This window comes from Ceratosolen solmsi, unplaced genomic scaffold, assembly GCF_000503995.2.
Source record: "Ceratosolen solmsi marchali unplaced genomic scaffold, CerSol_1.0 scaffold10, whole genome shotgun sequence".
NCBI lineage: Eukaryota > Metazoa > Arthropoda > Insecta > Hymenoptera > Agaonidae > Ceratosolen > Ceratosolen solmsi.
The window spans coordinates 24,029,191-24,044,744 of NW_011948412.1; the positions used below are offsets into that span (position 1 = coordinate 24,029,191).

Consider the following 15,554-nt stretch of genomic DNA (forward strand, 5'->3'; position numbering starts at 1 on the left):
TCTTACTGTTTAAATTTTGAAAAAACTAACACAGTAATATAAATTTAACATAAATTTATTTTTTAATTATTAATATCTTATATAGGAGTACATATATTAAATGATATCTTAGAATTTTGTAGACGCATGTATGTAAACAATGTGTAATAGGATGCACTATAATTAACTTTTTATAAATAAAGAATAATATTTATGATCGTGTTACTATTTATATAATACAATATCAGTGAGTATGAACAATGATTGTTATGAAAAAATAAGAAACTTCCTTTATAATTCTTTAATCAACTGATTAGGTAATTAATAGATAAGCTTACGATTACCTTATATAGCTAGTGGTGGGATTTTGATTGCTATTTATGTGACGAAAGTCATCGTCTATGTCTAAAACGTTTGCTAGTAGGCTTTTGCTGCTCCTCTCTTGGAGTTCAAGTTCTTTCATACGATTGCTCATGAGAATCGTCTTTCTCGTGATCTTTTTACCAGGACGGTCCATTCGAAGCATCAAAGGCAACCATTGTAGAAATACCGTCTTTGTCTAAGAAATTAAAATTTTTCTGTTTTCTTGATATTTTCTTGAGAAAAATTGTTCCCTTATTAATTAATGTTACGTAATCAAAATGCGATCAATTTATTTTAAATAAAAAGTGTCTTGATGATGGACCAAATGAACCAAAATTTTGTTACTCTTCTACTGCATTATATGGAGTAATAAGTTGAGTTCGATGAAATAAATTTAGAATTTTTTATACCAACTACTAATGCGTATTACAACCAATTATTTTTAAATGTGATTATATATAAATATTTCCAGATTCTTAAATTATTAATTAAATATTTAAAAATAGAATTTGATAATTAATAATATCATTTATATAAGATTTATTATATAATAAAAGTGTAAATAAATAAAATAAATTTACAATTAAATGAATCTTACTGCTTTATTAATTTTGACATGTTTAAATTACTAATTTACTTTATTTATTCCTTTTTACAATGTACGACTTTTTTCTATAAATACACAAAAATTCAATTTAAATATATATTACATGAATTGGTTGTAATGTAAATAATTTCATTTAATCGATCAACTATATAATAAATTTTTCAGTTATAAAAAAGTTTGATTTTTTGTAATTTATCTTACCCAATTCGGCATTTCGTAATTATCGGGCTTTCGATGATGATAATTAAGCACAAGGACGGTGAGAACAACGCTGCTTGCCACCATAAACATTATACAATTGAAATAAGTTCCTGAAATCGGTCCGAGAACAAGTTCCCATCGAGAAAAAGCGATTAGTCTTAAGAAATGATACCTTGGTATCCCTACGGTTTTTAAAAAGAAAAGACAGACATCGAGACACATACGGCACATTACTTTTATGAACTCAATAATTTTACAAATTATGTAAAAATATTAGTAATAATGAATGAAGGAGTTTTCCAACAAAATATCTTATCTCTTGATTGTTTAATGCAACAATTATCATATGCTATTAAGCTTTTGATTATTGAATCTTCATATTAATAGCTTTCAGTGTAATTATTATATACACTTAAAAATTGACAGTTGAAATATGATTTTTTCATACTAATACGCTATAATTTAAACCGAATTTATCATTTTTTTGGCTATTATGTATTATAATAAGTATCTAAAATCTTATATTTTGCTTCAAATAGAAAACTTCAAAATCATATTCTTTTAAATTAATTTAAATTAATTTAAATTAAGGATTCGTCTATATTAATTGGCTTCAACTTTTTATTAAAAATATTATACTAAAGTTAATTAATCGTAAATGCTATGTACTATTTTAATATTATATTATTTTATCATAGGATTTTTTATTACTACATTTATTTAAAGTTATTTTTTATTCTTCTAAACATTTTTTAAAATTATAAGCATTTAATAATAACCAATGTTAATGATTAATAATAACGTTTTATTGAAAAGAATGTACGTAATGTTGTGTTTGTATACATATATTTTTACTTAGAAGAAAGTAACCTTAATTATTTACATTATCGTCTGTCTTTTTTTCATTTTTACCGCGAGGTACCGGGGAAAAAAGGACTACATATATTTTGAAGAATATTCGAAATATTTGTGGAGTGAAATTATTTCGCCGTCATATTATTATTAAAAATTAATTTTTAACTAATTCTATATATGCATAAAATAATGTTTATGGTCTATGTTTTCATTTAGATTTTCCATTTAATATAAGAACATTTCACTGGAAAATATTCGAAAAGCATCTATCACAAATTATTTTTCTTTGCCATAATCCAAGAAATGACGTAAAAGGGTTTTAGATCTTTTTAAAACACATACATTAATTAATTTTATACATTTATAATAATAATATTTTTGGGCTGAAGAATTAGACTTAGTAAAAAGATAAACCATACTAAAACATATATAAACACTTATTTCAATATTAGCACTTTGTCAATACATATTAATACAGACATTCAGGATCCCTGAAGAGAATCTTTGAATTACAATAATTTTTATAAAAAAATATACTTGTAATTTATTAATTAAATAAATAAATTAGTACAATAACTTTTCAATGATATTATTATTATATAGACTTGATTATTTTATTATGAACTTTATGTTATATTATAGAAACTATTATAAAATATGAACGATTTTAAAATGCAATCATCTAATATCATTATCAATCATTATTTGTATTATCCAGGTATTTATTTAAAAAAATTTCTCTTCGGTTAAGAAAATATATTTTTCAAAGGCAGCAAAAAATTTAATTTGTAAGTGCTGAATGTTTCACATCCAAATAAATTTGAGTTTAAGACAAAAAAGACATTACTATAGCAATAGAAATTCTAAAACTATCTACCAGACAACATTAATTATCAATTATAAACTTGCACAAAGCAAAGCTAATTACTTACTTTACGTTTGATTTTCGAAAGAAATAGCTCGTGGTATACATTCACATACCGAGAAAAATGTTATGTAAATTTGAAGGTACTCATTGGCCTTATAGGAAATAACTAATTTTAAAATTACACATGCAAAGTGAAACATTTTTAATCTAATTTATGAGATATATTTTATAAATAACAGCTTTATAATTTTAATTAAATTAATTGTATGTAATTATAAATATTTAATATATATATATATATATATATATATGTGTGTGTGTGTGTGTGTGTGCGCGCGCGCGCGAGTGTATGTGTGTGTTAAATAATGAATTTATTCTAATACTTCATTAAATTATTAATATATAAAGAAATAAAAATATTTATTTTCGAGATCTTTAGCGAATAGAACCACTGTTCCATATATTTTTAAATTTATTATTAAAGTACATATTTTCATATATACAATAACATATCAATTTTTTATTTCATGTTAATCAGAAGGTTTTTTTACTAGTTTTATTTAAGCTTGTAAATAAGGAAAAAATAAAAGTATAATAAAATTATAATATAATATAATATCATGTAATATAATATAAGTAAATATAATAAAAAAATAATTGATATATTGATACATTTTTCGTACAATGTGAAAAAGTTATTAACGGATATAAAAAATAATACAGAAAAAACAATAACACGGGATATGCTAAAGTAAGCTTTCATGCACTGGGTGAGCGGATACATTTAAACTAAAATTAAATGTAACTATGTGCCATATAGGATGAAAATTCAGTAGCATAAAAACAATTTCAATTTAGTGACGATAAATATACAAATTTATATACGATGTAAGGAAGATTGTGAAGGAATATTCATACCAATTTGTCACTTTTCAGTAAAACATAATCATACTAATAATAATAAGAACAAGATTATAACTATAGTAATTGTCGTAGTAATAGTATTGCAGTAGAAGTAGTAGTAGTAGCAGCAGCAGCAGCAGCACATTAGTAGTACTATTAGTAGTAGTAGTAGTATTAATAGTAGTATTAGCTATAGTATTAATAGTAGTAATAGTAATAATAATAGTAGTAAAATTAGTAGTAATAATATTAGTAATAAAATTGGTTGTGAAAATAAGAAAAATAATATTCACATTTTCAGTTTTTTGTTTTACTTCTATGTATTCATTACAGTCGACGTGCACATTTCCAAATAGATTATTATTGTTTGAATACTAAATACATGTATATATATATCCATGTTAAATAGTACACATATATATTTAGACACACTTTATAAATATGTATATAGACATGAGTGCGTGGCTGTATTATTCAATCTATGTGATTTTTCGTTGATGCAAATTTTTGAAATGCTGCAAAATGTTCTAGGAAAAATGAAATTCAACTAGTAAGTTGTATTATACTTGTGGCACTATTGTTTTATGAATTATGTATTAAATATTATTTAATATTACTTATAAAAGCATAAAAGGTTGATTTTATATTCAGTTGCTTGGAATTAATTTGCTATAAATCAAATACATTGGAATAATTCTTATATTTCAATCAGTATTAAGAATGAAAAAAAATATTTCTTTATAATTAACTTTTCTTTTAAAATAGTGTTTGAAATAAGTTTGTAATTAATTCAATTATTATTAATGTTATATAAATCTATGAATAAGTTAAATGCAGATAGATATTTAATTTCAAGTTATCTGTATTTTGAATCAAATTCACATTTTAAAAGTTAAAAATAATCTTTTTAATTTTTTGCAAAATATTTTATTTAAATTTTAGTTGTTTCCACAATGTAATATTTATCATTTATTGACACTTAATTATTAGGATTAAAATATTTTTACAAAATGAAATTGAATTTATTTTTATGCTAATTTTACCCCGATAAGTTTAAAAATGTCAAGAATTTAAATAAACTGTTTTTGTAGGTCAGTATATATTACTAAATTTTTTTTAAATTTTTGACTATATAAGTTTAAAAAGAATATAGAAATGATTCGTAATGTAAGTGTAAATTAAATTTATTACTAATGTTGCATTCATTTTGTGAATAAGGAATTAAATTATTATTGTTACTAGTAATTAACAATGTTAGTATTAATCTATGTAAATAAAATAATAATATTATATTTGCATTAGGATATACTAAAATATATAATATACGTGTATACAATTGAAATCATAAGCTACTAAATTTCATTTTACACTTCAATTATATAAACCATTTTATAATTGATAAAAGCGTTATTATAACGAAAATATTAATAAAATATTCGTGTAAAAAATTATTATATTAAATATGAACATATTTATCTACTAAATTTGTCATGACATTATAATATAACAAAGTCAGTTTTTTAAACTACATTGTCAGTATATAATACTGAGAAAATTATGTAGAGAACTAATAATATTGATGTAATTCTATTCATTTTATTAAATTAAATAAAAATATTTATAAAATATACAGATAAAGACAATTAAAGCAATGTTATCACTATAGGTATATGAATTGATCAAATTAGACGTATTTTTATATTATATTGAATATTTAATTACTTTGTACATTTATAATTTAATATATCTTTTATTATTAACTTCATCATTTTATGAATTCTACAGATGACTAAAAAATGTCAATGTTTACTTTTTATTTACTTATTTATTAGCTATTGTGTTATTCTAATAAAATAGGAGTAAGATACATTAACTGGGAATTAATTTATTGTACTCAAATCTTAATAAAAAATGTTGAATAGAAAATGGGATAATCATTTGTTTGTTGATTAAATTTTATTCTGTAATAAAAATTACTTTAAAAGCATTCCTATTTATAATTTTAAATATATTTTTCTTATAAACAAATATTTTAATCTATTATTTACAAATTTATATATTTATTTTTATATTGAAAAAATTGTATTGAAATTTTATAATTAATTTATTAAATAACTAATAAATTGATAACTATAAGAAATTATTAAATTGTAAAATAAATATAAATTGTTATTATAAAATTATTTTTCTTATTTTTGTTTAATTTCGCATTTTAATTTCCACTATATTAAATATTTGATTAATGCAACACAAGTAATTATTATCATTATTATATCATAATTATTATATTATAATTCTTATATATTATTTATAATTGAAAAAATAAAGCATCGAAATCTTAACGCCTCATTATTAAGTGAAATCAAATGAGCCGACAGTTATCTATTATGTATCAGTAAAACCTTTCAAACAATATTTCATGATTCTTTTTGACTATCAGTTTGACTATCAAGTGAGCAAGACATGCAAATACCGAGCTTAGGTGAATGAACCTTCAAATGGAGATTATTTAATAATATCTTCATGTATACACATGCTCACATAAACGTAACTAATGTATTTAAATTTTAAAGCTGTACTATATTTGGTCATTATTTAATAACATGTCCTCAAGCGTTGAGTACTTGTAGGATTTAATTTATGTCGTAAGATACGCACAAGATATACTTCGAAAAGTCATTCGTATTTATCTCAACTTTATATTTTTATTTTACTGTAATAAAGGTAATTTATTTTACTATAAGAGTGTTTTCAATTTAAGACCATAAGGCTTTATATTATAAATATATTTTCTTTAGAAAAAAATTTACGATACGTTTATACATATCTAATTTAAATATATAATTAACTTTATGATTATTGATTTTGTATAGAATTTCAATCAAATTAATAAAAATTAACCGAATAAAGCCATTTTATGACTCTGATCATTTTTTTATTTAAAACATATGTACAACATGTCGAGTATTTATTACTCTTGGTAATATATAATATATATTATATTGAAATAAAAATAAAAATAAAAATTATGATTGAAACAAAATATGTTTTATTATACTGATTTGAATATATTAGATTTAAATTCATTAAATTTCCAATACAATACATTTCAATAAATTTTGACTTAACATAGAAAAACTATTTCACATTGCTAGATTCCTGAATTAGTTACTAAATTTTGAGATATTACTTTATGTTAGTATATTATTGTGTTATTATCGTAAGTATTATTTTATTCTAAGACATATAACTTATCCAATTATTATTTCTGTTTCTATTTTCGATTGTATAAAAATCTGTGGATTAATGAAACTGTTATTTTCGTTTTATAATCATCTGTATTAAAATTTATGTATTTAAAATTTTTCCTCATATTTTAATGTTAATAATAGCTATTTTTTAATATTTTATATATAAGAAAGCAAAAATTAGCCAGAAAGTGTATGTATTCAAGGCTCTAAACTTTTTAAATTTCCGTTTCAATTTTTATTACTTACGCATAGAGTTTTCAGTTTTTTGCTACTTTTTCTTGATTTATATATTTTTTATATATTTATATATTTATATATTATTTATATATTTTTTATTATATTTTTCGTTTTATTTTTTGTTTATACTTATTTTTAATATCTGCACTCCAATTTTATTAATGCCTTTTCGATATTCAGTGTCGCGTTGCATTTGATATTCAAACTTTTAAATTTATTGTTAAAATACACTTATTCAATAAATTGTCGTATATATAAGATTTCTTCATTTCTAATATAATAATGTCAAATGCAAAAATACATTAAACTCTTATAATCATTTGAAAATTAGTTTGAATTTTATTTTCACTTACATTATTATTTAGTAAGAAAGCATAAATTTATAAACAAAATATATTTCATACAAAATATTTAATTTCTAAATAATAATCCTTTCAATCACATGTATTATATTTTTCTAATTATTAGATATGTTTTTAATATTTATGTATTAGTTAAAATGATTTATGATATAAATTTTGTATAATAAAAATTTTTAATACAGAAACGTACTATTTAATGAAATATAGAAGAATACTTATAAACATAATATTTTAAAGAAATATTTAAAATTATATTATATAATAATTAATAAACATCAAATTAAAAAATAATGTTTAAATTGTTTAAAAGAACAATAATGAAATATTATAATTTTAAGACTATTTAAGAACAATACATTTCATACAATTCAACAAAACAATTCATAAAAATTTTTCAAATAAATTTTTATTTTTAATATGTATATATAGTATTCATTTATATTATTTAAATGATTATTTCAATAAAAAAATAATATTTATTTTATCATTAGATAGATAATTGATTTTTTAAATGTTTCATCAATTAGTTTTAAAAATATATATTATTTGTAAAACTATCATTTTTGTAGTTATTATAAATATTTTAATTATAAATATTTTTAATGTAAAATATACGGATATTATGTATATCATGCATAATATGCTATTGTTTGTGATATCCAGAAACAAATAAAATATGCTTATTTTTAGAAGCTTATATTTCTTCTTTCATTTTATAGGTACTGATATGATAACAATTCGTAATAAAGCTGATACGATATATATAAAAGCCAAATAGAAGAAATAAATTATATGTAAATATTTCCTAGGTCGATGCTATCTAAAATTTGATAATAAGTGAATAAAAATGGTCTTCAAATTGTTATTCTCGTCGCAGTATGGACGACTCTTCGATTTTTTTGTTTGTATATTCTCGGAAATGATATGGGATGTCAAAGTGCAGATGCGTTTACCTCAAATTTGGAGAAAAAATAATAGTCACTACATTTCATTAGTCTCTTTTGCATGTGCATTGGTCCAAAGCCTGCGATGTTTATTTAACTTGAACAATGTTCCCTTTGTCATTTTGACTGAGGAACTGTGGAACAAGGAGTAACAATGGAAAGTTCGAAGTTGTCCGTATGTAATTCATAATCTGTATTTGAATTTTGGTGATTTATATTGTTATCCAACATGCACTTATTCATTTAAAAATGAATGTTTGGTTTATTTCACGTTGTTATAGTTACTTTTGATTTTTTTAACTACTATAAAGTAACTAAAGTAACTTTTTACGTACTTAAAATATTAAACCCTTCAAAAGAAAGTTTATTTCCTGTTTTTTTATTAAATGTAAAGTAGTAAATAAAATATTAAAAATTACAGTTAGATAAATAAAAAATTATATTACATGTTGTAAGTCATTAATCATATTGAATTTTTTTATATTTGAATTTATATCAATATGCTATAATTTTCGTACGATAGTTTTGAACTGATATGATATTAATCTATTTATGAAGCAAATAATATTAGTGGTATCTTTATTTCAAGATATAAAAAATCTATAAATACAAAAATATGTTAGCTATGACTGTTGGAGCTGTGCAAAATTCTTATTCTTATAAAATAATTTATTTAACTTTAATTTGATGGAGACTTTGTTTAATATAACACATGCATATTTATTCAAGTTTAATAAAATTATGAAATATTTTAATATCGTAAATATCTACTTTAATTGATAAAATTACACAAATGTTAGAATATTTAATAAATATAGTTAAATTAAGGATTAGAAATAATAATTTTATTTATTTAAATTATATTGAAATATTAAAATTATTATTAAAATTAAATCTTAATTAAATAAATATAGTAAAAAGGAAATTTTTTAATTTTGATTTTTTTTTTTTTTCAAAATTCAAAATTGAATTTTGAATCATGTGAAAGTTCTGTTAATCAATAAAAATGAAGTTTCAATTTTTTCAGTACAGAAAATGTAAATTAATAATTTCAGATATAAATTTTTATATTTTATAATAGTAATTTTATTTTTATATACTGGAAAATTCGAAATTCCAAGAGCATATTATTGCAATTTTTATATTTTATAGTCTAGTATCTATAACAATCAATCTCATATTCAATGATAATTGTGGAAAGATAAACATCAACCATCTTCATCCAAAAATTCAATCATCAAAAATTGCTATTTTCATATAGAAATATGAGGTGCGTATCTCATCAACCATTTAAATGACTACGTGCAAGGCACTGAATATTTTATTTTGTAGATTTTGAAAATTTTTCGAAATTAACTGTTATCTGTTTCACATATTAAAATGTGAAGTTATCGTTTACAAGACTTTTTACAAAAACTTTAAAAAAACATTACTTGTGAATAGCAAATGAAAGTATTATAATACTAAAAGGAATGTTTAATTATTAAGTTTTATAGTAATTTAATTTGAATGTGTCCTAACAGTTTATGGGTAATTAAAATTTAGATCCCGAATTTCATACTAATCATCCCTGCGAATTATATTCATTCGATTATTTATAGTTTCATATAATATTTTGACAGTATTTTAAGTCATATTAAATTTATAATAAGAAAGTATAATATGCTGAAAATACCACGTATCTTAATTAAAATACAATTATAATATAACAAATGTAACAATTGTGAAAAGTATGATTTCATTTTTTATATATTAAAGTTAAATATTCTACATAAAATATTATGCAAAAAAATTTTTTACAGGATTGTGGGACTTTTTATCAAAATTGAATATAAAACGAAAAAGTATTTTAAATATCAATCTTTGGAATTCAATAAAAAAATACTCTAGGGTCACTTCGATTTTCAGTAGAATAAAACGTCGAATAATTTGTACTAAATTAATCATAAATGTATTACTTTAGTTTCATTTAATACTTTCAGATATAAAAACTTCGTTAATTTGCATAGCTTTGATGAAATTCTACGAATAAAATTAAAGTCCCATTTTTTGTTATTTTATAAATATATTAGATTGTGTGATAATATTTAACTATTCAACATAATGTTTTACGAAAATCAAATTAAAATTAGAACTAAACGAATATTAAATGTACTTAAACCATACCTTTGTATTTCATAAATGAATAAATTATATAGCCTTATTGTCCAACTTATATGATTTTTATATTTAAATATTAGCTATAGTTGTATATTCAATCTATTGTTAAAGCAGTTTAAATTTTTTATTTGATATAAAGTTTATGTTATATTATTATTTAAAAAAAGATGAATGTTTCAAAGTTTTATAGTGCATACCAAAAATAGATAATTTATGACTTATCTTTCTATAATTTAAACTAAAATTTTTACATTAATTATACAATAACTAATGAAGTTTTTAATATACTTTTCATTTTTTATTTCTTTATGAATTATGATCTGAATATACACTTTTATATTTATATCAATTTTAATCGTAGTTAATTTTAATATTATACAAGTATTTGTTCATTTGCTATTACGATAAACTTTTATTTTGCTTGATTATCTAAATATATATATATATATATATATATATATGCATATCATATCTTTTACTGATTTTTTATGTTAGTGTCAGAATGTTTATAATATCAAATTATAATAATTAATTAATTAAATGAAATTTAAGTTGATGATAAATCTAGATCTAATTATTTCATTTATTTTTAGTAAATATCGATTTATTAAATTTTTTTTATAATTTGATTGTCTGTATACCCGTATAATATTATAAGTATACACGGATATAAATGCTTATATGTTCAGCGAAAAAAAGAAACACTTTCGTGCAAATATACAAACATTCAACTAAAAGCATAAAGAATACAAACAAATGTAGATCGACATACGCGTACTAATACCCCTCACATATAATTCATATATAAAATGTAGAATATCATGTTAGTATAATATTGTTCAATTAATCTACGCAATTAAAGTATTTAAAGAAACATCGATGATTGGATGGATAAACACTAATTTAACGTGCGAGAAGTATGTTACCTGGAAAGCAATAAAAGTTACCAAATCAGAAAGAGAGAAAGAAAATAAAAATTTCTATGTAGTAATGACAAAGATCTGAATTCAAATACAAATTAATAAGTCGAGTTGCTTGATATTTATTGAATTACAGTGTATTTAATGGTTAGAATAAGTTGGAACTTGTATTTTTCTAGAGGAGATTGAATATAAAAATATTAACAATCTACTGTACAAAATGTGTTTTTTCCTATTTATTCAGAGACGAAGAAATTCTTTTTATATTATTATTTATCTTAATATTCAATAATGTAAGTTTTCTGAAAAGCGCTATATTGATTAACATCAATCAATGGGTGGAAGGATTGTGAGTTGACCGGATAAGTTTTCATAGGCATAGATATAAGCGGCATTATCTAGAAGATACCTCGAACATGAATTTAGCGGCTGACTGTGTATATAGTTATTTTGAAGCTAAGTATTTTTGTCTATATTTAACAAAATTAATTTAATATATAAAAAGTAAAATAAAATTAAATTCATTATATTATACGTATTACGAACTATATTTGAAAACTATATGTAAGTAATATTATAATTTCAACGCATCCTTTAAATAAAAAACTTCGGATCACTAGTTTATTTAACTTTATATATAAATTTAATTAAGTATCAAAACCAGTCACTATTTTTACTGTTTACAAAAATTGCAATTTGGAATAAAAGTTTTGCTAAATCATTTCTATGTTGCTTCAATATAAAAAATAATTGCATCTATGAAATTTTTCGAGAGTGAAAAGAAAATATCTCGAATTATATTTACTAGAAAAACCTTCAACAGCTAATAAAAAGGGAATCATCGAACGGATACGAAAAACTAAGAAAGTCTCGCCAAGGTTGCATGAGACTCGAAAAGGTTTGTACATCTGTGAACCTGTAAACAGCCACTTTATTGCCTTTCGTACTACAGACGCAGTAATTGTTTTGAATGCAATGAAGACCCTTGCGACTTACCATCAAAACCCGGCTAGCTTGTTTACAAGAGTATATTTTGAGGATTAAAATATTTCAAAACAGTTGAACGAAAAACATTTCTTAAAATCCGTTGCAACCCGAAACTCGGCACGCGCGACTCTCGACATTTGGGCCGCACGTGTGCCTTCAATGCCACAAGGGCATACGCATGCATTGTTGTCAAGTACGATAAAAGTTGCTGCTTGCATAAGCCAAGCGAAGACGTTTGACCAAAAATCATCCCCATTACGATGAGTCCCGGTGAGGAGCAAATCTTCCACTTGCTGCCAGAGATACTCCTTCGATATTCTCTTTGTCTAAGCCTAATTTCCTCGGAAGTGGGAAAAGGGCGTGCACATTCATGATGTTCCCTAAAAGCGGTGCGCCCTGATTGGAAAACTAAGACCAGAAGCTCCTTGAGTGGGGACTCATGATAAGAGGCCTTAAAGATGGGAACAAGGCAGCCAAAAGTCGCTTGGAGATAGACAATTGGATCACGCTATTCGCGTGGGCAGCTAAGGGCCTTTCTTCCAAAAAAGACATCACACAGAGTGAGAGTGAGCAGTCTAGAGAAAGGTCAGATAATAGATATTCATTGTCCACGGAACCAAGTCAACAAATTCATTCAACGCAAAAATAAGTGCTAGTACTTCAAGGCAAGAATAAATAGTGCTGGTGAGTATAAGAGTCACGCCGCACATAACTGTGTCCCTCTCACCGGCTGATCAGATCTATAATTAGTGCAAGCTGATGAGCATAAGAGTCACGCCACTTATAATTTGTGTCCTTCTCATCGGCTGATCAGATCAAGAATAAATAGTGGATACTGGTGAGTATAAGAATCACACCGCACATAAGTGTGTCTCTCTCATCACTAGATCAGATCAAGAATAGTGCATCCTGGTGAGTATAAGAATCACACCGCACATAAGTGTGTCCCTCTCATCACTAGATCAGATCAAGAATAGTGCATCCTTGTGAGTATAGAAGTCTCGCCGCACGCAGTCGTCTTGCTGCGTGCAATTGCACCTCCTCACCGCTGAATCAGAGATTGAATTACGACATCGCTGTAAGTACGGTGATACATATTATCTCCTCAATTATTGTTAGCCGGCGGCAGAACCAGCATAAGACAATCAACAAGATTATCTCACACTCTCCAACCAGAAGTGTGCAGTAATCATCAATCTGTGCAATTTTCATCAATTCAACGATTTCAAGGTATCTTGTGTAGTGACACCTCCTGTATAAGAAGCCGATCAAGAAATCGTATCTTCACATAAGATTCAAGAAGATTCTACAACATCCATATGTAAATTGTGTAATAAATTGTATAATAAATATAAAATTAACCAACTCTCACAACTCTTGTACAGCCCCTACATCTCACTCCTTCCCGAGCGTCTGCTAGGGCGGGCGACAAACTAAGATAATGAAGCATTGGCAGTTCGAGCCAAGAATTACATCACTACAACTTTCGAACAGAAATGAAGATAAAGATAACATATTTATGATAAATTAAAAAAGTTTCTGATATTAAACATAAAAAATATAAAATATTTGTTCCAATCACTTCTGATAAACACCTGTCATAATTTTTATAAAAAAATATCTAATATGTTATAGGTTTTGAGTTTTAATGAGAACAATATTACAACTATAAGTAAAATGAGCATTCTTTTATCTTTCATGCAATTTTTTAAATCTTAAGTACCAGATAAGATTGAGTTGTGGCGTATTGAATCAGTAAACGATACAAATAATGTTTTTCTTTAAATCCTACGTAGACGTGCTCGGCTGAATAAATATTATTACATAAACAAGTATAAACAATTACTTCCATTTTGTATTATCATGTGTTCCTTATTATAATATAATTCGCAATCCCACATTGATTGCGTTGCATTTATATTGAATCATAAATTTTAAATGACTTTCTATATGCATGTGTACTTTGTCTCGAATTAATATCAATATAATCGCAGTATAAATATACTTGAACTAGAATTAAATCATTTCCTATATATATTTAATAGAATTATAACTATAAACATATTCATTCATAGTATTGAATTCTTAATGATGGTAATATTTGTTTATTATTAATTTATTTATAAAAAGATTGTCATATATCATAATAAATGATGTATTATAATTATAAGCTAAATAACCATATACTTGTTCTTACGTAATTTCATCGTAATTAATTATATAAATATGCATACACTCACACAGACATATATATAAATAAATACGTATTCAGTTCATATCTTATCTTTCTTGTTTACAACAGTGTATTCAGCTTTTAACAGATAGTTAGATCTAACCTAATTAATGTTATCTACATCTGCGTACATATTTACATATATCAATTTCGAATTACAGTAGGTAAAGCAATTTCGCACTTACAAGTATGTAATTCTATATGCCATTGTTCCTTTCTAAACAAAACGACATTTTATTTTAATTTACTATCCAATAATTAGGTTTACAATTTTTAGAATACTTTATAGTTTCATAGTTAGTTTCATATAAATGATTCTTAAAAATTTCTTTATAAATTATTGTCAAGCCTTCATAAATGGACTATTTACTTTTGATTTTCAAACTCTGAAAGTTGAATATTCATAAATAAATATTTATTAAGAATTACTTCAAAATAGGTAGAGCTTGCTATTTAAATCAATGTATTATAGTGAGTAAGATTTTTTTTTTTTAATTATATTAATAATTGTGTTATCATTATAAATATGTTATTCAGTAATGGATAAGAGAATATTATTCAAGACGGGACAATCACAAAATCAATTTCTTTTATTTGTGTTAAATAGTTATTATAGTTCTAACTAAATATGCTATCATTAAATTTATTTCAAAATTGTTAAAATTGTTAATTTAACATCTTGAA

The 15,554-nt window shown here is 23.3% G+C and overlaps 1 protein-coding gene across 1 annotated transcript in view; it reads right to left on the reverse strand.

The window, feature by feature from the left end:
• The window catches only part of nAChRalpha6 (nicotinic acetylcholine receptor alpha6), a 155,405-nt gene that overhangs the window by 3,342 nt on the left and 136,509 nt on the right, over positions 1-15,554 (reverse strand). The window contains exons 9-10 of the mRNA XM_011500466.1: positions 1,151-1,260; positions 324-538 (exon numbers count right to left, since the gene is read on the reverse strand). Of these exons, the coding sequence (XP_011498768.1) occupies positions 324-538; positions 1,151-1,260 (325 nt within the window). The remainder of the gene's footprint in view (positions 1-323; positions 539-1,150; positions 1,261-15,554) is intronic.